This window comes from Geotrypetes seraphini, chromosome 7, assembly GCF_902459505.1.
Source record: "Geotrypetes seraphini chromosome 7, aGeoSer1.1, whole genome shotgun sequence".
NCBI lineage: Eukaryota > Metazoa > Chordata > Amphibia > Gymnophiona > Dermophiidae > Geotrypetes > Geotrypetes seraphini.
In genome coordinates this window covers 68,888,837-68,915,868 of record NC_047090.1, presented here as the reverse complement: position 1 = coordinate 68,915,868, position 27,032 = coordinate 68,888,837, and the positions used below count along the sequence as shown (strand labels likewise).

General features: G+C 41.5%; 1 protein-coding gene across 1 annotated transcript in view; it reads left to right on the top strand.

The window, feature by feature from the left end:
- The window catches only part of EIF2AK4 (eukaryotic translation initiation factor 2 alpha kinase 4), a 271,684-nt gene that overhangs the window by 144,027 nt on the left and 100,625 nt on the right, over positions 1-27,032 (top strand). Inside the window, exons 20-24 of the mRNA XM_033953235.1 lie at positions 1,259-1,309; positions 2,892-3,128; positions 8,233-8,305; positions 13,097-13,218; positions 22,273-22,322. Coding sequence (XP_033809126.1) covers positions 1,259-1,309; positions 2,892-3,128; positions 8,233-8,305; positions 13,097-13,218; positions 22,273-22,322 — 533 coding nt within the window. The remainder of the gene's footprint in view (positions 1-1,258; positions 1,310-2,891; positions 3,129-8,232; positions 8,306-13,096; positions 13,219-22,272; positions 22,323-27,032) is intronic.

The window sequence follows — 27,032 nt, the reverse complement described above, 5'->3', positions numbered from 1 at the left end:
AATCCCCGTTGTATAATCACAACACAATTATTTTTTCACTGTACAGTGGTTGCACCAGTACCAAGGGGTATGAGATGTTTTTTACAAAAAGCTATGTTAATGGTGAAAAAAGTCATCTTATTATGTTGGTTAGATGTGTTTCCTCCTTCACTGGCACAGTGGAGGACACCTTCTTCAATTGGAAAAGCAGATGATCCTTGACGTGGATTCCCCTTGTGGGAAACAGTTACAGATTATCTGGGACTGTTTTGAAACTCTATCACCTGCTACACGTAGTCATCTTATGAATTTATAATATTACACTTCCCCCTCCAAATCTGCGGTTTCAGCATCCGCGGATTTAGTTATTTGCAATTTTAAAACAAAAAACCCATTTTAATTTTTTGGGCTATTTTAAGCCCTTTAAGCTCCCACTTAAGCCTTTCCTGGTGGTCTAGCGGGTTTTCAGGGCAGAAGCAATCTTCCCACGCTCCTGCCCTGTGCAGATACCTGATAAGAAATGGCTGCCTTGAGCTCCCGTAGTCTCTCGATACTACGACAGGAGCTCAAGGCAGCCATTTCCTATGAGTGATTTGCATGGGGCAGGAGCGTGGGAAGATCGTTCCTGCCCTGAAAACCCACTAGACCATCAGGTAAGGCTTAAGAGGGGGCTTATAGGCCTTAAAATAGCCAAGGGGAAGCGGGGGTTAGGGGCAGGACTGGCCCAAATATTATTCACGGATACTGAGGGAGAAGTGTATTTTGTTTGGACCTATGTAGTTTGTATGGATCTACTGGCTGGTTGGGAGCTTTACTTCAGAGCATGGGGTGAGGGGTAAGGGAATGAAGGGAGATAAAAACAATTTGTTCTGTTCTCTTTTCGTACTGTTTTGTATAGCTGTTTCATTGTGCTGTTTTGGATGGTTTCTCATCGATAAACAAAAATTTTTTGGGGGGCGGGGAATTACCCACACAATATAAGGTCAAAGAGATTTATTGTCAAAAATGTACCTTGCTGTAAGGACAGATTGTATGCTTCCATGCATGAGGGATTCAAACAGCTTCTCTGAGCTCTTTTACATATGAATACTGCATGTCTGACATATCAGTAAGAAATGCAAGGAATTAGTGGTACTGATAATAAAAAAAATGAACCAAAACAGCAACTAGGCAAAAAGCTTTGTTTTTCGTGTTGATATCCTGTATCTTTGGGACGCTCTATTATTGAATGAATCACTTATTTTAGTACCAATGTTTTAATCTGAATTTCTGTCTTCAGCCCTCAATTATCTTCCCTGAAGATTTTGATCCTTTGAAGAATGAAAAGCAGGTACTGTTCTTGGGCATTTCTTTCTTCCTCTTTCTCTATTACTGCCACTGCACCCATCACTGTAAGTGACAGAGGTCTAGTAACAATCTATTTCAGAGCAGTCATACATGGACAGTCTCGGGAGTACCACTTCATAATCTACTCACACCATGTTGCACAGAATTATGGCCAGGCCTTCGTGATGTTCAGAAAGAGCATTGGAAAAGGAGAGGGACCTTTCCACTGGAGTATTGTGAAGTATGGTTTTGTTTGCCAGTTCACTCTGGAAGCTAATCAATTTATCAGAAAGTATGTTTATCTACATCATAAGAAATATTTTGTTTTGAACCATAAAGAGAGAAGCACTCACAGAATTCTGCAAGTGGCACTGTTATTAGCAGCTGCCTACACATTTTGCATTTCAGTCATTCTAAGGCACCATTTGCAGAAATGTGAAGTCAAAAGTAGGCACTGGAAATGTAGGCCTGAGTTTTACAAAACGGGCATTAATAGAGGAGAAATATGATTGTAACTGCCCTTATGCACATACTGAAGAATTGGAAATCAGCCTCCTTACTGGATTACACTTCTTGGTGGAACTCGCTATGTTTGTATCATAAATATGAATCTTATGCCTATGAAAAACGCTGCATTTCCAAACTTTCTATTCATACCTTTCATCCTCCTTCCCCTTGGAAATTCTTGGATCATTTTATACAATCTGGCTAGTTGACCACTCCTGATGCAAGATGATGTACTTCTCTCCTGTAGACTTCGTTTCTTTTTTATCCTCTTTCTATCCCTTTCTTTTTCTTTCCTCCTCCTTTCTCTATACTTCATTTAGCCTTTAGCCATTTTCTTAGGCCTTGTTTGCAATGCTTTGGTTCGGGGGCTAATGGTGTAGTGGAATGTACATGTTTTTGTTGACTACGCTGTATTGATATCCAGTGATTTGTACTTTCACTGTATTTGTAAATTCTGACCGTTATTTATATCCCCCAAATTTAAATAAAACTTTTGAACTAAAAAAGAAGAAAATCAGCCATTCTCAGCTGCAATAAAAATGGCCTTAGTGTGCAAGAAAAACCCACAAGAAGAACGCACTAAAAAACACTTTCTACTGTAGCTAAGTAAAAGGACTTCAAAGTTACTTATCTAGGTGGTGTACAATAAAATGAGGGGAGGGGAAAAATTCACAGAAAACTACATAAGGAGGCCTAATTTACAATTAATAATAATAATCTACCCCCCTCCTTTTTACAAAATCAAAGCGCGTTTTGTAGCGCCAGCCATGGCGGTAACAACTCTGATGCTCATAAGCGTCGGAGCTCGCTGCAGCCTGTGCTAAAAATTGCGTTACAGTTTTGTAAAAGGGAATGGGTTGTAAATGATAAAAAGTATGCTTAATTCATTATCTAAGGACACACAGGAGAGGATGGGAACCGACAAATAAAATAATACATGTCAGGGTCAGCAGGAAAACGGCAAGTATGTACAGCAAATCTAAGACAAATTGAAGAAAAAGCTACGGTCAAGTAATAAGTAACGCATTAGTTACCACGTTAACAGCTAAAGCAAATTATTTATTATATCCTCTTTTTAGAGACTGGTAGTCACTTGGCTGTTGAACCATGATCCTGCATTTCGACCTACAGCAATGGAGCTGCTAAAGAGCGAACATCTGCCTCCACCACAGTTGGAAGAATCGGAACTTCATGAGGTTCTCCATCATACGTTAGCAAATGTAGATGGCAAAGCTTACCGTACCATGGTGAACCAGATGTTTTCCCAGCGCATCTCGCCAGCAATGGATTATATCTATGACAGTGACTTACAGAAGGTAACTTTAATCTGGTTACTTCGATTTTTCCTTTTTTTTTCACTTTTGATTTACATTTTCAAGATAAATTCGCTCACAAATACAGAAGCAACTGGAGCAGAGTACAGCGGCTCAGCTGTTGGAATTTTAACAGTGTTACATTGACTCCAGTGGACCTTCAAATTCATATTAAAGTTCTTAACCTGGTTTTCTGAGCCTTATACGATGAGAGTCCAACTTATTGTGGTCGTTGCCAAGGAGGAACCTTAGATTAGAGAATGACACGATGGCTGTTACCCGCCAAAACGGTGGGGAAAAAACTGTGTTCACCGTGGCTACGGCAGTTAAGGGAGGGAACGCGCGCGGTCACCTATCGCGCTCCCACCCTCCTTACTGATTGCTGCCGCTGCTGCTACCGCCACCCAGTCCCAACATCTCCCTACTCCCTCCCTGCCCCTTACCTTCATGACCAGCAATTTCTAAACTGCTTTCTTACAGCAGCCGGAGTGTTGAAGCTGCGTGTGGCTGCCATAAAGGTCAACTGGAAGTTGCATCAGAGACGACCTTTCTGGCAGCCATATGCAACTTCAACGCTCCAGCTGCTGTAAGAAGGCAGTTTAGAAATTGTTGGCCACGAAGGTAAGAGGCAGGGAGGTTTGTCAGCACAGTTGTGCGCTGCAAGCAGGAAACACTCCTTCCGGGGCCTGTTGTCCGGGGGGGACGTGGGTGCATGACGGAAGCGGCTGAGAGGTGTTCTCTCTCCATGGAGGGGTGAAAGCGCCATGAAGGTAAGGGGCAGGGAGGGAGAAAGGGAAGAAAGGTGGGGTGGAGATGAACAGACGCTGAAGAGAAATGGGGAAGACAGAGTGGGGAGAAGATGCTGAAAGGATGTGGGGAAGACAGTGGGGAGAAGATGCTGAAGGGAAATGGGGAAGAGACATTAAGAGAAGATGCTGAAGAGAAATGGGGAAGAGAGAGTGGGGAGAAGATGCTGAAGGGAAATGGGGAAGAGAGATTGGGAGAAGATGCTGAAGGGAAATGGGGAAGAAAGATTGGGAGAAGACGTTGAAGGGAAATGGGTAACAGAGAGTGGGGAGAAGACGCTGAAGAGAAATGGGGAAGAGAGAGTGGGGAGGAGATGGTGGTAGGGAAGAAGACGAGATGCCAGACTATGGGGGGAGCAGAGGGAAGAAGACGAGATGCCAGACTATGGGGGGAGCAGAGGGAAGAAGATGGGTGCCAGACCAATTTGGGGTGGGGGGTAAAGGAAGAGCAAATGGAAGATGAAGAGAGACAGTGGATGGAAGGAATTGAATGAGAAGATGAGAAAAGCAGAAACCAGACAACAAAGGTAGAAAAAAAATTCTATTTATTTTTCTTTTTTTGCTTTAGGATAAAGTAGTATATTAATTGTGTTTAAAAAGATTTATAAACAAAGCCCTGCCAGCTGAACATCTCTTTCTCTAGTTCAGCAGCCAGAACTTTGATTTATAAGGAAGTAATAAGCTAAATATTGACGTACTGAGGCTTGTATGGATGCTGCGGGGATGGGGGTGGGATGGTGAAGGGAATGGTGGGGACAGGACGGTGAAGGGGGCGGTAAAGGGGATGGCGGGGACGGGGCGGGGAAGGAAAGCGGTGGTAAGGGGACGGGGCAGATTTTTTTCCCTGTGTTATTCTATACCTTAGATCTCCACATCAGCTACTTTTAGTGATCTCAAATGGGATTCATCTGCAGTGCTTGACACAGACCATTTGCAATCCAAGGTCCATTTGGAAGAGAGGTTGCATCTTACATTTAGAATAAGTGAAGGTTGGTTATTTGACAGTCTATGGTAAAAAGTGACTAAGGTAGTGGATCCAAAATGTTGAGAACTGAGGACTGTTTGTGAACCAAAGTTACATGTTTGAACTTCTATAACCTATTAACCCCGCCCCCTTTTACGAAGCTGCATCAATGACACCTAACAACAACAGTGTTGGGAATTATTCAGAAAGGGATGGAGAATATAAAGGAGATTATTATAATGCCTCATAGTGTGACCGCACCTTGAATATTGTGTGCAGTCCCAGTCTCCTCCATCTCAAGAATGTAGTAGAAATAGAAAAGGTACAGAGAAGGGTAATCAAATTAATAAAGGGAATAGACCAGCTTTCTATGAAGAAAGGATAGACATATTAAGGCTTTTCAGCCCCCCAACCCCCTGTATGTCCTGTCCGTCCAAATTAAATTGTAAGCTTTTCTGAGCAGGGACCATTGATTATATGTTAAATGTACAGCGCTTTGTATGCCTTTCAGCACTATAGAAATGATAAATAATAGTAGTATAACATAATTAATGGTATGGAAAGTGTAAATACTGTAGTGAAAAGTTGTGTACCCTTTCAAATGGTGCTAAGATGAGAAGACTATAGATTCTGTAAATGGCGCCTGAAGTTAATTATTTAATAGAGGCTTAATTCCTGCCAATAATCAGCTCATAATTATCAAAAATTAAAATTAGTTGGGTGATAGGCGCCTATGAATTTCAGGTAGGCACCTGGTCCAAGGTACATAACAGAAAGTGGGCATAGTTAGGGGTGGATTATGGGCAGATCGTGGGTGTTTTATTTGTGTAGGCGCCAGTATTTAGGCAAGAAAATCCTGGTAGGGCACCTAAGGTTTTGATGCCTAAGTACAATTTATGCACCACTAGGCGCAGTTCTATAAACTCATGATTGACATGCTATGCTCCGCGTTCCTCAGCACCTATGTTTAAGGTACCATTTATAGTATCAGGGCATTTGTGAAACTGATTGATAGCACATTTAAAATATCAAATAGTATTTTTTTGTTTAACGTGCAATTAAACTCTGGCTTTTGTTGCTGGGAGATGCGGTACAGTCAAGGCAGTTAGCCTAACTGGACTTAAAAAGGATTTAAACAAGTCCCTGAAGAAAAAGTGGAGGAGTAGCCTAGTGCAGTGTTCTTCAATCACCGGTCCGTGGACTGGTGCCAGTCCATAGGGCTGGCATGTGCATCGGGCCCGAGACAAAGTTCTTCAACCACCGATCCGCGGTGCGATCGATGCGGCATTAAAAAATAAAATTATTCCCCCTACTTTTGTTGACTCCCTCCCTCCATGCTGTGCCTTACCTTCTGGCCTTATCCAGCCTGGCCATTTTATGCCACCCCTGGTGTTATCTTTGGGCCGGCTCCCTCTTCCTCACCTTCACAGTGCGTAAAGCCGCAGGCAGCAGCTTCTACGTGCGTCCTGTGCCTGAACCGGAAGCCTTCTCTCTGACATCGCGTCAGAGGGAAGGCTTCCAGATGAGGCGCAGGACGCGCAAGGAGCCGCTGCCCCTGGCTTTGTGCACTGCGTCGGTGAGGAAGAGGGAGCCAGCCCAAAGATAACACCGGGGGTGGCATAAAATGGCCAGGCTGGAGAAGGCCAGAAGGTAAGGCACAGCATGAAGGGAGGGAGTCAACAAAAGTAGGGGGAATAATTTTATTTTTTAATTTAGTGATTGTGTCAATTTTGAGAATTTACATCTGCTGTCTGTATTTTGCACGGTTCAGGAAGAAATGCATTTGTTTCTTTTTCTCTGGAGTTGTACTGCATGCAAAGTCTTGCATCTTAGGGTTTGTTTGTATAGATTAGTACTTTTAGTTTTTGGTCCCCTATTTGCATAGGGGTTATCTGTGTTCTGGTAGGAATGAATGTTCAGAAGCATACGTACAGTGTGCTTTGTGTAGTTTAATTTTGTGGTTAACTATTATGTGTTGTTAATAGGATTATATTGTGTGTATATATGAAAAATGAATGGAAAAAATAGTGTTACAATTAGTACTATTATGGGGACAGGATCTGGGATGGAGATGGGCGGGGTCTGTCCCATGATTTAGCCCAGTGTTCTTCAACCGCCGGTCCACGGACCGGTGCTGGTCCACAAAATAATTATTTTATTTCCGCCGGTCCATAGGTGTAAAAAGGTTGAAGAACACGGGCCTAGTGGTTGGAGCAGTGGACTGAAAACCAGAGAAGCCAGAGTTCAAATCTTGTTGATGTTGCTTTTATTGATTGATTGGGATTTGTTAACCGTATTTATGAAGAAATTCACCCAAGGCGATGTACAGCAGGTAGAATTCTACATAAAGCTTACAATTTTGTTAACAGCATAACGATAGCAAAAAGACCAAACATAAATATAAATTTGATGAATGAGGTAAACTCAGAATCAATAAACTGAAACTTAATAATACAATTATCATGAAACAGTTTCAAACAAATACTTAACAGCACTGAAATTCAAATAAGAGAGATATAATATAATGTCGGCATAATACTTATGAAGCATCTAATAGGCACAAATCAGAACATTCAATAAACAGAGATATGATGCTAATGCTATTCTATAATACAGCTTATCCTATAGCCTAAGGGCCAAGTGCAGCTATTAAATGGGAACAAGATGGGCGGTACGGAGTGCGTTGGGATAAACAGATGGGAGGCTAAACTCAAGGCAAGTTGCTTATACAGTTAAACAAAATATAAGGAACTGATTTAGTTAGTGTGTGTGGCAATCATCATATACTGTATATTAAAGACTTGGTTGAAGAGCCAGGCCTTTACCTGCTTCCTGAAGCAGAAATAGTCTGGAATTAGACATAGCCTCTCTGGGAGCTTGTTTCTTTGGGTGAGTCATTTAACCCTTCTTTGCTTCCTGTTAAATGTCAGGGACACTTTTGGAAGAAGTGTGGTATGAAGACTTGGTACACCATTTTTTAGGTAGAAGATGTGTGTTAAGGTTGGTGCTATTCAGTATCAACCCCTGTTACATTTTATTTCTATCTTGGGAAGGAGGAAGAGACGATTGGTGTTTCTTAGCTTACTATAGGAATATTTTTCTGGGCTCAGTAAAACAAAACCTTTATGGGCTTTGACTTTGATCACTCAAACAAAACAAGCAGTGAAGGTTTCCATGGAGTTTGCACCAATATAGGCTATTTTGAATAAACATTAAAATAGGCTTAATATAGAGAAAGTTTTATATCAATAACTATCCCATTTCTAAGCTCTATATTTATTGTTGTAGCTTTCCTCAAACTCCGTAGTCTTCTTCTAATGGTATCTTCTTGTTTTAGGGTAGTTCTACATTCCATATGAGGATCCTGCAGTATGTTTCGGAGACTGTGTGCCGCATCTTTAAAAGACATGGTAGGTTTACCCCCCCCCCCCCCCCCCCCCCACGAAGCACCAGCGGCTGTGTTCCTGAGCCACAAACCCCCCTCCCTGAAGCCCTGAAGAACTACAAATTGCGGCAGTGTCCTAAGCCACAATTTCCATCCCCCCAACCCCAAAACAGCTGAAAGAGGAACCCCCCTCCCTCCAGTGCGGCAATGGTCCTGAGCCACAAAGCCCTCCTTCCTCCCTCAAGCCCCTTAGTGGCAGAAGCAGGCAGCGGTCCTGAACCACGAACCCCCTCCCTCCCTCCCTCCCTTACCCAAGTGCAGCCGGTCAGCAGGAGGCAACCTCAAAACAGGCTGCTCGTGGCCAGCCCCGGCATGGCCATTTTTCTGACGTTTCACTTCCAACACATCAGTGGAAAGGCCCTTCTGGGATTGGTCGTGAGCAGCCTGTTTTGAGGCTTCCTACTGCTGACCAGCTGCGCTCGGGGGAGGGAGGGAGGGAGCAAGCAAGGAGGTTGGCAGCTCAGGACGCTGCCTGTTTCTGTCACTAAGGGGCTTGAGAGAGGGAGGGAGAGAAGGCAGAAGGAGGGCTTTGTGACTCAGGACCGCTGCCACACTGGTGTTTCGGGGTGGGAATTGAGACTGTGTTAGACAAGGTTTCTAAAACACTCTCATTTTACCAGAAAAACAGTTATCCAGTATCCACCAATCCCAGTGGGTGCCAGATAGCTGAGATTCTACTGTACCATGGGAGCACTTCGAACCGGCTATTTAGGAGGCACTAAGGCCTCCTGTGTTAACAATTGCACTAACCAGTTAGCAAATGATGAAGTAGATGCACTAACTGGTTAGTACAGTAATGCCCACTCTCTGCCCCTGATGTGCCATCTTTAATGCATCGCATGTTAGGCTATTTTGGTTTTGTTACGTTTGCATTAGCACTTAACGCAACTTAGGGCTCCTTTTATCAAGCCGCGCTGGCGGGGTTAGCGCGTCGGACATTTCATCACGCGCTAACCCCGCGTCCGGCTAAAAAACTAACACCTGCTCAATGCAGGTGTTAGCGACTAGCGCAGCAGGCGGTTTAATGCGCGTTAAACCCCTACCGCAGCTTGATAAAAGGACCCCTTAGTAAAAGGGAGAAAAGAGAAGATACATTTCAGCTGTCCTCTGCTCACAAACATGTCTCATTAAAAATGCTCCAGTTTGCTTTCAACGCACAAACCATGTCCTATTAAAACCTCTTTATAGAGGGGTTTCATACAAGTGGTATTAAATTTGGGAAGTGTTTATTTTTACTGATTCAAATCATTGCTTAAACTTCCATTACCTCAGCTTCAGTCTATCCTCTGTACGTGTTTAACTATTAACAAAGTATGTTACATTTTTGTTATTTTCCACAATAAAGTGTGCAGATATTGAGTGTGAAAGCAAAAATGGCAAATTTTAAGAAAAGCAGAGCTTTATGTAATCAGTGGCTTTGAGTGACCCCAGGATGGGCATTAAAAAATTATTTTTTGATCAAGCACAATCAAATTTCATGGGAAAAACTTCAATTCACACAGTTTTTCCAACTTTAGATTTTTCTGGACAACCTAGCATTGTGGGTTGGTGAATGTGAAACAGGGACTGGATTATTAGAATAAATTATGGTGGAAAGAAAACCAGCAGTTGAGATAAAAGGATTCTCTCTCGGGAAAGTGGAGAGGGAGATAGGAGAGATTTCCTCCTCTCTGGTATACCAGGCTACTACTTCAGAGTTTAGTCACTGGGATTCTAAAGAAATTACAATTTAGGGAAAATCTCTCAGCTGAGGTAAAACCCAATAGAGAATTTTTTATCCCATACTAAACGCAACCCTCACGATTTCATGGAATTTAAAAAAAAAATATGGTTGAAGAAGATTTTACTGCACTCTTCTAAAATGTTGTATTTTTACGCTTAGAACTCAGTGATGTTGCAAGTTTATGAATCCAAACTGAGCTACCTTCACAGACAATACCATTGGCACAAGTGCTTCTGCAAATCCTACACCACCCAGTTACTAGGATCCCCTCTGCACCCTTGAAGTAACTTTAGCAGGTTAGCCACTCCTGGCAAGATTCACCTTTTGTTTCATGCCTTCTCTGCTGCAGATAATGGCTCTCACTGCGGTTTATTTTTTTATTCAATTTTCTATACCGTTCTCCCAGGAGAGCTCAGAACAGTTTACATGGGTTTACTAAAATAAAAATAAAAAAATATAAGTGATGTTTAGATCCAACAAGATGATGCGTGGAATGCACTCCCGAGGGAAGTGGTACAGAAGAAAACAGTGACAGAGTTCAAACAAGCGTGAGATGTACACAGAGGATCTCTAATCAGAAAATAATGGGTATACATTGAAGGAATTAAGGCCAGTACTGGGCAGGCTTGCACGGCCTGCGTCCCGAATGTGGACATTCAGTTGAGGATGGGCTGGGGAGTGTTTTGATGGCTGGGATGGTTAAGATGGAGATTCCAGTAGATGGAACCTAAGCACACTACTGGGCAGAGCTCTGAGTTTCTGGCCTAGAAATATGTAAGAAAAAGGACCATTTAAATTAAATTAAATTAATTTATGGAGCATGTATGGTTGGGCAGACTGGATGGACCACTCGGATCTTTATCTGCCATCATTTACTATGTTACTATGTCATTTAGTCAATTAGTTGAGTACCTAAGAGGGCAGTTACACTTCTCCCTCCGTACTCGCGGTTTCAGCATTTGCGGTTTCGATTATTCACGGTTTTTAGCTTGCTGGATCCTCCCCCCAAATTACATCAGCTTGCATAGAGAAATTGTTGATTCCAAGCGTTTACAAAGAAAATCGCTAGTTCCCAGCACTTTCTTCACTGTGTTTTGCCTCTCCTTCAGGAACAAACCAGGTCTCCCACCAAGTTATTCGTGGTTTCACTATATTCATGAAAAAGTTATTTGCGGTTTTTCTGTATTTGCAGTTCTGTTAATCCCCTATCACAGCGAATACGGAGGGAGAAGTGTACTTTTTCATATGGGGATATGAGTATTGGATACATTTGTTCCGTAAATATACTAAGAAATAATATAAAAACTGTTATGTGTTTGTTCAAGTTCCCTTTGCCTAATGTTTTTTGTTTAAAGATTAATACCCATTCAATCTGAAACACATAGAATAACATGGAAAATCAGGATGGGGGAGAGGAGTTTTTCATATCACTATAGTAGGGAAAAGTGCTAATCCTTGCTATTTTCAATTCCTTGCCAAGGGTTTGAGAAATGATGATTTTTTTTAGACTATTACAGAATTGGCTAAGATGCACCGTTTTGGTGAGAGTTTTTGTTCTCATTATCAAGAAGGTTGGACTTCATGAGCATTTGATCTTCTTTCAAATTAAGCATCTATGGAATAGCTATGTGTAATTTGAATCTTTTTAATGTATTATACTGGCTGATGCCTATTTCTGTTAAGAATATATAATTTGTGGAAAATAACTTGGTTGCATCTAATACAGAGTTATCCCAGGACAAGCAGGCAGCATATTCTCACATAGGGGGGCCATCACCGACGGAGCCCCAGTATGGACCATTTCAAAAGTGCATCACCACTTTAAATCTTGCGAGTACCTTCCCGCCCAACGTAGAGTGCACGTCTCCTCAGTTTTTCACCTGGAAAGTTGTTTTTTCTTATCCTCATCACTTCTACCATGTTGGTGGCAGATTGATCCTTCATAGTTTTTCTCTATGATAAAGTGATTCTACACACGCAACCATAGATTTTACCAAAGGTGGTGACATACATTCATCTCAATCAATTGTTCTTCCAAATTTTTTTTTCCTGTGCCTCATTTTCATGTAAGAAAAGCGGATGTTTGGCTTTTTTACTTCACTGAGACCAAGACTTATAGGTCTTCTCTCCAACTCTTCGTCTCTTTTGATCATACCAAGTTGTGGCATCCTGTTTCCAAAAGAACGGTTTCTAACTATTTGGCTGCTTTTATTTTGTTCTGCTTTGTTTAACCTGGCCTGCACTTGGTGAGTTAGGTCACGGGCCATAAACTCTGAGCATTGGCAGCTTCTGTAGTTTTCCTTAGATCTACTCCTATTGCGGAATACTGTACAACTGCCACCTGATCTTTAGTTCACATATTCACTTCTCATTGTCTGCAGTTTTTCTCCAGATGGGATGGGTACTTCGGCCAGTTTATTTATAACATTTATTTTCTTGAAGGCCAACTCTCCCAACATCCCATTCTGGTTAGCATGGAGGTCACCCATATATGAGAATATGCTGCCTGCTTGTCCTGGGATAAAGCACAGTTACTTACTGTAACAGGTGTTATCCAGAAACAGCAGGCAGATATTCTCACAACCCCCCCACACACACACACACACTCACACCTCCCCTCCCCTGGTTGGCTTCTTAGCCGGATTATCTTAACTGAGAAGACGCACGCCCTGTGTTGGACAGGAAGGCACTTACGCATTTGTGGTGCAGGCTATCGCAAACTTTCTAAACACTTAAAGTGGAGATGCACTTTTGAAGTGGTCCATACTGGGGCTCCGTCGGTGACATCACCCATATGTGAGAATATCTGTCTGCTGTCCCTGGATAACACCTCTTACGGTAAGTAACTGTGCTTTCTGTCACCTGTGCTGAAAAGAATAAAATTGAATTATCCCCAAGGAAATTGAAATTTGATTGCTTTGTACCAGTGTGAAGTCTGCATTCAAGAGCACGTACTGGAAGTTAGAGTCTGTGTAGTATTTTAGAAACTGTGATGTATGTATTTGCAAACTGATGGTTTCCTCCTTTCTATAGGGGCTGTGAAACTGCATACCCCTCTGCTAATGCCCCAAAACAGGAAGCTGTATGAGAACAATGAGGCAGCATGTTTTATGGACCACAGTGGGATGCTTGCCATCTTACCTTATGACCTCAGGGTAATGTGTTCCTCCTCTTATACTCTGACTTCTATATTTGGGTCATTTTGAAGAATATGGATGAAGAATTTGTATATTCTTTCTAGTGCAATGTGTCTAGTAGTTCTGAACGCTAGAGTTATCCATCTGAACCCATAGGTTGATTGCAGAATGATGTCGCTCATCTTTCAACTCTGCCTCCTTCCCAGATAGCTGCCCCTGCCCCCTCAGTTTTTCATTTGCAAGCAAATTGCATAGAGGTTTTTCTGATCTGTGCTGTGGTTTTATTATTTTCAGATTTTTGGGTTTTTTTTTTTTTCAGATTTGATGCTTGGTGCCCAGAGGTTTCTACTAGATGGGACCTCTGCCTGGGAGAAGCGTAGAAACATTATGGCAGATAAAGGCCAAATGACCCATCTAGTCCGCCAATCCGCAGTAACCATTATCTTTTCTGAGAGATCCCAGTTGCCTATCCCAAGCCTTCTTGAATTCAGACACCGTCTCTATCTCTACCACTCCTTCCAAGAGACTGTTCCACGCATCTACCACCCTTTTTGTAAAAAAAGTATTTCCTTTGATTACTCTGGATCCTTTTACCTCTTAACTTCATCCTATTCCCTCTCATTCCAGAGCTTCCCTTCAATTGAAAGGGACTCTACTCATGCGCATTTACGCCACATAGGTATTTAAACGTCTCTATCATATTCTCCCCCTCTCCCGCCTTTCTTCTAAAGTGTACATAATGAGATCTTTAAGTCTGTCCTTATACGCCTTATGATGAAGACCATGCACCATTTTAGTAGCCTTCCTCTGGACCGACGCAAACTCGTGCAGTGGAAGTTCACCTGGGAGGTTCACCTGTTGCTATCCAGAAAGGAAAGACTGAAGAAAGAGCTTTTGCAAAGACTGACAATAAGTTAGCAGGTCGCTGCGCAACAGGACAGAATCTGAGAGAGACCCCAGGAGTTACCAATGATTGACCAGTTATTATTTCATGAGGAGTTAAACCTTTTCTGATCCATTGGGAGGGAGCAGTGGAGTACCATGAGAGCAAAGGGCAGGCATTGGACCCAATCTTTTCCCCACTCGGACTTGAGGACACGTAACGGCTGTTTTATCAGAGCATTCACCCTCTCCACCTGGCCAGAAGATTGAGGGTGATATGGTGCATGTAACTGTCGTTTAAGCCCAAATTGTTGCTCCAAACCCTCACAAAGGGATGATACAAAATCAGGACATTGATCAGAGGCAATCACCAGAAGTATCCCCCAAATGGTACATTTTTTTTGATAGTAGTGAAGGTTGTGCAATTGGTAATGGGGAGGATAGCAGTGATCCTTTCGGATGGTATTTGGTTACCCTCTTTAGACAAGACATACCCCTAAGAAAACAACACTATCTTTCCAGAATTATAATTTGCTCTTATTTAGCTTTACCTGATACAAATACAACAACAAATCCTTAGTGGCACACTTACAGGCATCCAGAGTATCGGCACATAATAATAAATCATCAATATACTGTACCAGGATGGACGGTACAGGATCAAATCCCAGTAAAGCAGTTCTCAGCACCTGGCTAAAATGGCTTGAGGATTCTGTAAATCCTTGAGTGAGCATCCTCCGTATATGCTGACACCCCCATCAAATATCAATGTGAAATATTTCTGAAAATTTGGATGTAAAGCCACAGTAAAGAAGGCAGAGCTTAAATCTACAACAAAAAAATAAGCTGAAATACAGGGAATCAAAGTCCAAATGCAGTGTGCATCAGGTACTACTGGAACGGCAGCACATTCTGGGTTCAGTGGCCAAAGCTCCTGCACAAAACGATAAGTCACATTATCAGCTTTAAGAACAGGCAAGAAAGGTGTATTGCATTGTATTGAAGTTGGATAAATTAGCCCTTGATGAATAAGATCTTGTACTGATCGTATGCCTTCAGTGGCTTCTGGCTTAGATTGTATTGCTTTATTCTGGGTTGGGCCAATTCTGGATCTACCCAAATTTTAATAGGAGGTATTTTCAGGGATCCAGTATTTGCCCCTGGTACTTACTCATACATTGGCTGGAATATCTTTTAAACTAAACTAAAACTTAGATTTCTATATCAGGGCATCAACCAAATAAGGAGCTCGACTCGGTTAACATTGATTCAGAAAAATACAAAAAAAAGAAGAAACAAGGTCAGGAGAAATATTAATGCAGATGGTTTCCAAAATGTTTAGCAAACAAAAGTTTTACGAAAAAATTGAAAAGAACCGGAACCCCTTAAGATAAAAGGAATTTCATTCCATAGTTGTGTTAATTTGAAGACAAAAGAATGACTAAATTTCTTAATTCCTTTTATTCCCTTTACTGAAGGAAAAGAAAGCTTAAATTTTTGGGTACTTCTTGCAAGAGAGAATCTATAAGCATTCCAAGATAGAGGGACAAGAGGAGCAAAAATACTATATATGATTTTGAAAGTGAAACATGCACATTTGAAATGGATCCTCCTCTCTTTTTGTACGCTGCAGCAAGAATATAGAGCAATGTAAAGTACCTTGGTCATAATTGAGACTAGCCTTGGCCATATTTAGAAAACCCCTGGCCAAACGATTCACAGGCAGCTGAAGGCTAATTAGAAAGGGGGGGGCAATAGGAGTCTTTCCCTCTTTCTCCGCTCTGCATTCAATCCAACTGAAACTCCAAAGGCCCTGCTAACAATCAGTTCCAGCCCTGATACCCAGCAGCAGCTTATTATTCTGATGATATGGACATCAACTTTACTGCTGATTGACTAGAGGCTGCTCTGACCCTAATGGTATTGCAATTGCCTTGCACTGGGGAAGCAGAAATTGAGAGGAAGTGGAGGGCAGAGCCTGCAAGTTTTTTTTGGATTCTGGAGCCCAGCTATTCAGAACTTAGATATTAAGATGCTCCAGCATGGGTTTGCCAGGACCTTGAAGCAGCCACGGTGATTCAGTGTGAGGGGATAGGAGGTACAGAGGTCCCCAATTTTGGATCACCACTTCTGGCTTTGAGTTTGCACCTTTTAACCACACCGGCTCTCGTTTCCTCTTCTTTCCACCTTTGCTGATACGTGGAATACATCTGGTCTGGGCTTCCATGACATTATTTTTAAATAATCCACTCCTGGTTTACAGTCTTAACCTTTGCAACTGATCCTTTAAGCTGCTTTTTAACCATTTTCCTCATTTTATCATAGTCATCCTTTTGAAAATTAAACACCCCTACAGTAGATTTCTTTTGCAACATTACTCCCGATATCAGCTCAAATTTGATCATGATATGATCACTGTTTCCCAGCAGACCCAACACAGTTAACTCCTATACTATGTCTTGCATTCCACTAAGGACCAAATCTAAAATGGCACCCCCTCTTGTCGGTTCCCGGACCAGTTGCTCCAAGAAGCAGTCATTTATGACATCTAGGAATTTTACCTCCCTAGCACTCCCCGATGTAACATTTAACCAGTCAATGTTGGGGTAATTGAAATCACCCATTATTATAGTGTTTCCCATTTCTCCAGCTTTCCTAATCTCTGAAAATATTTCTTCATCTGTCTGCTCAACACAACCTTTTATATTCCTTCTCTTCACACATGGAATTTGTATCCATAAGGATTCCACACTGCTATCTATGTCATGCAGAATGTTTATTTTATTTGATTCAATTCTCTCTTTAACATATAGCGCAACCCCCCCCGCCCTTCCTCCCCCCCTCCCCCCCAATTTGATCTTGAAAGAAAGTTGCTTGTGCTGAAAAGACCTTACCTGTTTAGGATCTTGAATATTTGTGGGCTATTTTTCAAAACTAGCCCAAATGAAAAACATTTGTTTTTTGCATTTTTCTTTTTCTTTTTGCTTGGTTTTGGTACTGAAGTACATTTGAATCTGTGGCAGCTAATTAGTGGATTTGCATTGCAACAGCTGTGCTAAGAAATCTTCCTGAACACCGTGGCCGCCTGTGTTTAAGAACTGACCTTTTGTATCTGCCTATCTTTTGGACTTTAAATGTGTGAGGTTTTTGTTTGAACCTTTGCTTTGCTTGAACTCCATGAACAGAAAAGCTGCCTGGTGCAAAGGGTGTGTGAAAAGGGAAAAAGTCATTTCTGAACTGACCATTGCTGCTAGTTTGTTGAAAGAGCCTGTCTAAAATTGCTTGTGTGCCTTACCATTCTGTATCTGGTGTCTTCACCTGGCATGGTGTTGATAAAGAGGTTGAGAACCTGAAAGCATAGCAGTTGTAACAACTGGGATGGCTGTTTGCCAGTTTCAGGAAGGAAAGCTGTATTTATTTTCACTGCTGATTTTCTTTTTGTTTGATGCTACTATACAGTGGAATTGTTATGCAGGCAAGTGTTCCTTGAACCCAAAGCTCAAAGACCAGCCAATGGCCAGTAAAAGATTTCTAAAACTTGAATATTGGTTGAAGTATACTTCTTTTGCTGAAGGAGACAGATACTTACCTGAAATACTGGGGTTTGACCACGGTATAGCAATTACCAGGCCTTAAGGGTACCCCAAGTCAAAGGGGACATGCCAGACTAGTATTTTGTCATGGCCCGTGTAGTCCGCTGCGCTTTTCAGGGACCCCGGGTTGTGACAGTATATCCTAGCTGTTCACACATAGTAAGCTCCCCTCCCTCCAGCATTTGGATTTCTTCCTTGCATGTTTCCCTCTCTCCTTTCCCCTCACCTGCCCTGGTCCTGTGCTTGATAGGGAAGAAATCCGTAAGTTTAAAAGTCTTTGCTTTTGATTTTCTTTCTTCAGCTTCTCCTTTTCTTCCCTATCTTTGAACCTGCATTCACAGCTATGTGTGGCCACAAGGATTACATTAGCATTTTTTTGTGGGCCAATCAAGTATAGCATTTTCTAGCATTTCTTTATAAGGGGTAAAAGTCAATTTACAAACATACCCACCATACCTCTGCCCAAGCTATCTCCATTTTGCCTAGAAAAATGTTTAAAAGATTGGACACACTGAGTGTGGAAGACTGTAACATCTTCCCCCTTTTCCTGCCGTAAAGACATAAATCTGGACCAATCCACCCATGGTTCTCATATGGTTCCTAAATGTTCAGTTAAATGTTTCCTTAATGCTACATAATCGCGCAACTGCCCTGCATCTGAATAATCTGTAACCGGATCCTCTGGGCATTTCCAGTTTCTATCAGGATTGCTTGTTACTCTCAGAAAATCAGAATCAATAACAAACAATGCTTTTAGAGGGCTGGTTACATCTGCCAAGGTTGGATAATATGACACCGTCTGGTTGTAACCTTTTTCACTTTCAATAAACATAAGTTTAAAAAAAAAAAAAAAAAAAACTGTTTCCAAGTCTCCAAAAATTGGACAGGGTTGTCACAAAAATTTGGGAACGATTTCACCAATTGAAATATTTCAGAAGGGCTCCAATTTACAGGGACCAGCGTAATTCATCCTTGGGAAGAAAGGAACGTATTCAGGGGAACAGTCCAGTTGATGGTGTCTGAAAAGCTTCAACAATTTTATACTGTTTGTTGCTACGAGTAGTGGAAGAAGAGGACATGGCACCTATCTCTTTCCTTCCTATCAACTATTCGTCTTGTCTTGTTCTCCTCTCGCCTTATTCAGAGCAGCTCGCAATCTAATAAGGGCACCATTATGCCTAGCACATCATAACTATGAGAGGAGGAAATAGTCTCTATTTCTTTACATAAATCATAGTCAGAAGATAGTTTGTAAAAGTTCAATCATACAAGCTTCCATTTGCTTCCAAAGCATATCTACCTGTGTTTTATTACTTTGTAAAGTTACACACACATTATATATTGCTTTAAGATCTCCTACACTGCGGTCTAAATTTTTATAAGGGCCTTGTTCGTTAAAGGGGAGTAAAAGTGACTTTTCCCCTATGGCAATAATAAGCTCCTCTTTAGTCAATTTTTGCTGTAATTGCCTGCTCTAATGGCTCCAATCTCATCTGCAAAGTGGCTACTGTAGCACTGTCTAGATCTGAAGCGTATGACTGTCGGTAGGGGTCCAGCCCTCCTGCCTTCTGCTTGATTTCCTCTTTCAGGGCAGACAATACAAAGCTGTCATCGGCTCTCTTAGAGATACCAGTAACACCAGACATACTAGAACTACCAGACTTATCAACTGAGGCAGAACTGTATAACTCAGAGACAGCCGGAGGTGGCTGATTTCCTGGCATCAGTTCCAACATCTGCGTCAGTGTTACATTAACAATATAGGCCTCCTCCTCATATGACGGAGGGGCTGTGGGCACTGCCAGAGGTGGAAGTGAAGCCTGCTCTACATCATGTTTAGATTTTCCACTTAAAGACTGCATAAGCTGCTGAACCTGTTGTTCTGCATAAGCTGCTGAACCTGTTCTCCTCAGCCTTGTGCTGGGATGCAATACGTTCTCTCTCAGAACTCAGGGCATTCTCTGACCACCAACAGAATGCCTGCCAATCATTACTGTTCCAGTCCCTGGTGTGGTGCTCAGAGAGCAGTTGTGAGGCTAAATAAGACAGAAAAGGTTCCGTACACCGGGAACTGCAGCCTCTTTACAGTTTCAGTGATCCGATGCCACTGAGGGAATTGGCACCTCCTTACCATAGCGCTTAAGCATAATACCAATAGGGCCATCTTTAGCCTTGGCTTCCTTAATAATATCTTGTAACATTCCTTATCAGCATGCTCATGAGAACAAAGATTACTCATGATCCTGAGTGAAGATGTCTCTGGTCTCCGTTAGCGGTTCAGATCAGTTGATCAAGTTATCTTTTGATATTGCTAGATTTCTTATTATTATTGTTACAGAGCAGAACAGAATGGTAGTGTTGAGGAGTTTTCCTGTTCCTCTCCTTCTGGTTATGTCTTCCATTACAGTGATGCTTGATAGCTGCTCCTGCCCTCCTCAGTTTGTACAAAAGCAATCTGGGAAGGAGACGGATTTGAAAGATGAGTGACATCATTCTGCAAGCAACTTGTGGGTTCAGATGGATAATCCTAGTGTTCAGAACACATCTACAAGAAAGAAGATTATCGAGGTAAGAACCTAATCTTTCCTTAGCTCATGTTCTCTCAGAATGAATGGTACAAAGAGGGACATCAAAAATGGTAGAGATGGAAAAGCTCCCTTATGAAGACAGGTTTAAAAAGTTAAGTTACCCTCTTTTGCTAAAGCTTGGTGCACGCTAATATTACATTACATTATGCTAAGTGCCTTGTGGCCCATAGATATAAAATAGGATGTGCCGCACATAGCACACACTAAGCTTTAGTAAAAGGGCCCCTAAAATAGTTATTTTAGAAGCCCCATTTGCCATTTACGTTTCCTCATACTGACATCTGCACTTGTATCTCAAATACTTATAGAAAACCTGATTTTTGAAAACTGGGATTTACACATGTAAGTCCACACTGTGTGCAGATGGCAAGGGGGCAGGGCTAGAATCCACACTTGAATTCTGCATGATGCCTTACCATTACAGCTTTTCCCCCCTTGACTCATTCTTGACATTTAACTATCAAGTCCCGCTCTTGTGAAATCTTCATTCTTTGCCCTGTGCAAATGCATGCAGTCTGAGCTGCCTTCAGCTTTACAAACTTGCACATTCTTGTTTTTGCCCTTCTTAACTACATCGACTATTGCAGTGCTCTCTGCTGTGGCATTAATCTGATTCTTGTTCAACAGCTATAGTTAATTCAGAACACTGCTGGCAAACTACTGATCAAGGCAAGTAGATAACAACCATGTCGTTACTCCATTTCTTATTGCTCTCCATGGCTGCCAATTGCCTTCTGAATCTGTTGCAAGATTCAACTGCTGGTTTACGAGACACTATTCGAGTACACCTTCCTACTATTCTTGTTCCTTTTCCCACAGCCGCCGCCTTCGCTCACAGTATATGAATCAACTAGCCCTCCCAGGCCCTATGTCAATCCATCTGGAAGCTACATAATATGCAGCTTTTAGTTATGTTGTTCTTCTCTTGTGAAATGCCCTCCATGGTTTTTTGACATCAGATGCCTCTAAGCCCTACTTTAAAGTAAATTTGAGGACTTATTTTTTTGTAAACCACTTTGCTTGTTTATTGGATGAAAGAGCGATATATTAAGAAAACTAAACTAACTCTTAGCCATTACTTAGCCTGTTATTCATAGAAACATCAGGTTTCAAGTTTTATTAAAATTTTGATGTATCGTAATATCATTAATTCAAAGCAATTTACAATTAAAAACATGACCACAGATAAAGGCCAAATGGCCCATCTAGTCTGCCAATCCACAGTAACCATCATCTCTTTCTCTGAGAGACCCACGTGCCTATCCCAGGACCTTTTGTATTCAGACACAGTCTCTGTTTCCACCCCTCTTCCGGGAGACTGTTCCACGCATCTACCACCCTTTCTGTAAAAAAGTATTTCCTCAAATTACTCCGGAGCCTATCACTTCTTAACTTCATCCTATGCCTTCTCATTTCAGCGTTTCCTTTCAAATGAAAGAGATTTGACTCATGCACATTTATATTATGTAGGTATTTAAATGACTCTATCCCCTCTCCCGCCTTTCCTCCAAAGTATACAGATTGAGATCTTTAAGTCTGTCCCCATACGCCTTATTTTAGTAGCCTTCCTCTGGACCGACTCCATCCTTTTTAAATCTTTTTGAAGGTGCGGCCTCCAGAATTGTACACAATATTCTAAATGAGGTCTCACCAGTCTTATACAGAGGCATCAATACCTCCTTTTTCCTACTAGCCATACCTCTCCCTATGCAACCTAGCGTCCTTCTAGCTTTCGCTGCCACCTTAAGATCATCACATACAATCTTCCGTCATGCACATAAGTAAAAAATGTCTAAAGTAAAAGGGCCATCCTTAAATTACATTCTCTGAAAACAAATAAACTTGGGTTTTAGAAGTAGATAAAACAAAATTTCTTCTTAATGTTGATTAACCTTAATTTTCCCTTGAGTTGTAGCACAAGTTAGCAAACTCTTGACACAATATGGCATGTTTTTATTTTCTATAGTATTATGTATATATCATATTCTAAATGTATGTTTACTTTTCAGATCCCATTTGCAAGATTTGTAGCCAGAAATAATATATCAAATCTGAAAAGGTAAGAGGGTGAAGAGTAATTCTAGTGCAAAGTGCCTATTGCTATAAAAGTGTTAAATAGTAGTAGTAGTAGTGGTCCTTAACCATAGGGTCTTGTATCTGAAACCGCAAGTTGCTTGCAGAAAACTGTCAGTCAAGTTTTCAACTCTACCTCCTTCCCAGGAAGCTGCTCATATCCCCTCAGTTTGTTTTCTTCAAGCAAGTTGCTAAGAAATATTTCTGATCTGCTGTATGGTTTTGTTATTTTCGGGTATTTTTTCTCAATATTTGTTTGGAGACTCAGTGCCTTGAGGTTTCCAGTTGTTGGTACTTCTGCCTGGGATAAGACATTGAAGCATGTTGTGGTAGTCTGCTGCATGCAGGATCAGCTTCTCAGGGACATCTAGCTAGCCAGCTTGCTGGTATTTTTTATAATACAGTGGTGCCTCACACAACGAACTTAATTCGTTCCAGGAGCAAGTTTGTTATGCGAAAAGTTCGTTATGTGAAACGTGTTTTCCCATAACAATACATGTTAAAAAAAATTATTCGTTCTGCAGCATAAAATATGCTAAGATGACATAAAAAAAGATAAATTTGTCAAAATGGTGAAAATGGTGGTCTTGCTGAGGCCAAACTCTTTGACGAGGTCACACTGTTTTACCCCACATTCACTCCTTCTAATTATTTCCCGTTTCATTTCAACAGAAATCACCTTCCTGCTTTTTTTAGAAGCCATGATATATAAAAAATATTGAGTTTATCTTAAAAGGATGACTGCCGTGATACGTGCGTGCGTGCGTGATTTAATTCGTAATGAAGAACGATTGCCGCGATACGTGCTTAAGTTAAGCGCAGTGACTAACGACTGCCTGCAGTGCCTGCGCGGAAGGATGCAATACATCGGCAGCGATCGTGGAAGCTCGGGCGACTTCGTTGTGTGAAACGAAGTTCGTTGTATGAATCATGAAATGAAGTTCGTTGTGTGCAGCGTTCGCTGTGCGAGGCGTTCTTTATGCGAGGCACCACTGTAGCTGCTTGCATCCCTGATTTAGTCGGGAACTTGAGCAAAGGCTGTTTGGGCTCCTTCTTGGCTCGGCCAGATTTATAGTGGGCTGACTACGTGGTCCTCCCCTCTTTCCCGACAAGGTTTTCCAGGGTTTTAGGTTCCTACCTCAGTCTGACTGACAGGCTGAAGACCAGGTACATCCAGCAAATCTGTAAGGAAGAGCTCTTATCCATTTGTTCCAGCTGAGCTCCTATGAAGAAGCAGGCAGACACCACATGGCACAGTGAGTAAGGCTATTATAGCCTATGGGGAAAATCAGGGGGAGGGGGGTCTTCAAGGTTGATTTTAAAGGTTTCTGCAACCAGAGCTTAGGTCCCCCTCCTCTAAAACCCCTTTCCTTGTGCTTTTTTATCCATCAGGGAGGTCTCCACGGGCAGATTTTGGTGCGATTTTCCTGGTGGTGACCATCTTGGATTTTAAATTATCCTTTATTTCTAAAGACTCCATCTGCCTCAAAACCCTTGGCCTCCTCAGATCTTTTTACTCTTATATCATGGCAGTTTGGTGATGGATGGCCAGCCGAGGAGCATTCATGTCCCGTGTGCAGTGGATGTGCGGGAGAGGGGAGGGAGCCTTAGGCTCAGCCTTCTCCAAGTCTTCAAGGACTGGGGATCTGCAAGAGGTGCATTCTCAGGGGAAAATACCATTTCCATAGCCCTCTGAAGAGGCCAAGTGCAGGCGCATGGTGGCCGAGGAGCCCGGGAGGACTGGCAGGAGGTCCCTGCCAGGGTCCTCGAGAACCCCAGTACAAGGCTTCCCTGGGGTTTGTAAGCCTTATATAGAATGCCTTTTTTGAACTGCCAAGGGTCCTCAGCATCTGCTTGCAGTGCACCAAAGGTGGTGGAGCAGGGGAGCTCCACTCAACAGGCGTCCTTGCAAATTGAGAACACAGGTTTGGACCAGGAGGTTCAGTCTGACGTAGACTGAGAGGATGGAAATTCTGATTCCATGCCACTATTGTCCCAGGATGAAGTTTCACTGGAACAGTCTGCTTGCGTTATTTTGGAAGAGTCTTTTTGCGTTATTTTGGCTTGTCTGCATTGATCCTCACCATATGTTTAAAGACAGACTGGTATCAGTCCATCTCTTTTTTTTTTTTTTTTTTTTATAACTGAGATCGATTGGACCCCTGAGGAAGGCATGTTGCCGAAATACTATATTTGTAATTTCATGGTTTAAAAATATAAGAGTATAATAAAATTGTCTCAGAATATCAGTATCCATAGTCTCTTTGCTTTCATCGTTGGATTAATTTCACTGTGGTACATTGGGTCTTCATCCCTCCTTTTGAATACTGAATAAGAGTTATGATTGTGTGATAGCCATTATGTATGTTCTTTTAATGATATCATAATGCTGTTTTCCAATTGTTTTACCTTTTCAAATGTATTTTTCTGATATTGCAAAATATAAACTTCTATAAATGGAACATCTAGTGTTGTCTTTAAGGAATTAAAAAACAAATCTGGTACACCATAAATAAAAACTATTGATGTTACTAAGTTTCTGAGTTTTTTGTGCAGACTAAGTTTTTGGAACTTAGTCTGCACAAGTGAATTAGGGTTTAACAGACAGAAATCTAGAGTACATGAAGATCTCCTACCATTCTTTCTTATTGGACATTGCTGGTTTAACAGCAAAATGTCAGTATTATGATTTGTTGATATAGGCAGTCCTGGAGTTATAGACATCCGACTTAAGTACGACTCATACTTAAGAACGCGGTTATGGCTTTATTTGATTTCACTGAGCAGTATTTCCAGTGGCCTAGACTCCTACAGTTTTCTTGTAGAAGATTCAGAAAGGATGCATGGCCACATTAAGAACTGTGTGTGGTTGTGCTTGCTATACCTTAAGAGGGAACAATGGTATGGGACAATTGGCCCTTCTGTCAGCTGGGAGCAAAGGAAAGCAGCAAGAATCTTAAAATCTACAAGTTCTGAGTTACATACAAATCTGACTTAATAGCTTTTTCTCATAAAGTTTTTTATTGATTTTTTCATATACCAACAAGTGTTATAAATTTTCCATACAATTATCTTAACAATACACTTGATATCTCTATAATGTGCTTTATATAAACCATATTTTATATTATTCTTCTTATGAATTTATATAACATATATATTGTAATAAATTTATCAATTATTATTTAATTATGAACCCTTTTCCCTCCCTTTATTACTTTAATTTCACATAAGACTATCATTCATTATAATATATTATTTATAATGTAAAATAAAGAGAATAAATTCCTTACCCCTTCCCTCCCTCCCTTCTTTAACCATTATCTTATTATGGGAAAAAATTAAAATCAGTCTTTGCAAAAATCTGTTAATGGTCTCCAAATCCTCTTGAACTTATCCATATATCCTTTTTGTGTTGCAAATGTACGCTCCATCTTATATATATGGCAAACTGAGTTCCACCAAAAATTATAGTTCAATCTTGGAAAGACTGACTTAATAGCATTAAAAACGTAACTCATTCTTAACCCGGGGACTCCCTATATACACAGTTACAATCATGGTCTTATCAGTGTGAATGCCCCATTACCATACCCTTAGAGGTGCATAATCAAAAGATACGTCTGTTCGTTTTGGGCCTAAGTCGCTAGTCGCCCAAAGTTGGCAGTGTCTAAAGTCCATTCTCGAAAAATACTCCAAAATTTTTTTTTTTTTTTTTTTTCAAAAAAATCAGCCAATTATATGTCCAACCGTTTGATCGGCCAGACTGCTAAGTCATCTATCTTTATACCCCATTCTCGTCCAAAAAATCGTCCAAGTCAAAAACACCTAGAACAAGACCTTTTGGACGTGGGAGGGGCCAGCAAAGTGATGGACTGGACACCCAGACATGGCAACACAGTAGTGGGGCACCTTACAGGGCACTGCTGCGAACTTCACAAAAAGTGTGCAATATAAACTTTTCACCACAATTTCCTTATAGGTCATGGTGAGCCCCCCCCCCCCAAATACCCCCAAAACCTACTAGACCCACCTGTCTACAACCCCAGTAGCCCTTTTGGCTGCAGGTGGCATCTATATGGCAGTATAGCAGGTGCACTTGTTTCACCATGAATGCAGTTGTTAGAGTAGCTTATGGGCCTGGGTCCTTCTCTCTATGGGTCACTAGCCCACCCCCAGACTACTTAAGCCACCTCTGTGCTGCTCTACTAGGCTTTCCTATGCCAGCTGCTGCTGTTCTGGAGGCAGATATGTAAATTTTTTATTCTGTTTTTTTATGGAGGTGGAGGGGGGTCAGTGATCACTGGGGGAGTGTGTGGGGGTCTGTACTTAATGTCTACAGTGGTTATCTGCTCACTTTGGAGATCTTCTGAGCACTTTGACCTGGTTTTACATGGCCTAAGTCACAACGCATAATTTCTGTCTAGGCAGTCTTGTTATACTTTCGGTTATACTTGCAGTACGACTAAGTCTAGGCTGGCCCACATCCCATCCAGATCCCACCCTCACCACTCCTCCTAAAATGCTCCTTTTAGCTCTGGGCGTACATCAGCACTGAAATAATTTTGAGATACATGTAAAAACTGGTTCGATTATCGGCACTTGGACGACTTGTCTTACAGATCATCCAAGTGCCGATTTAGGCCAGTTTTCAGATGTATTTCCATTTTGATTATGAGCCCCCTATTCTATAAAC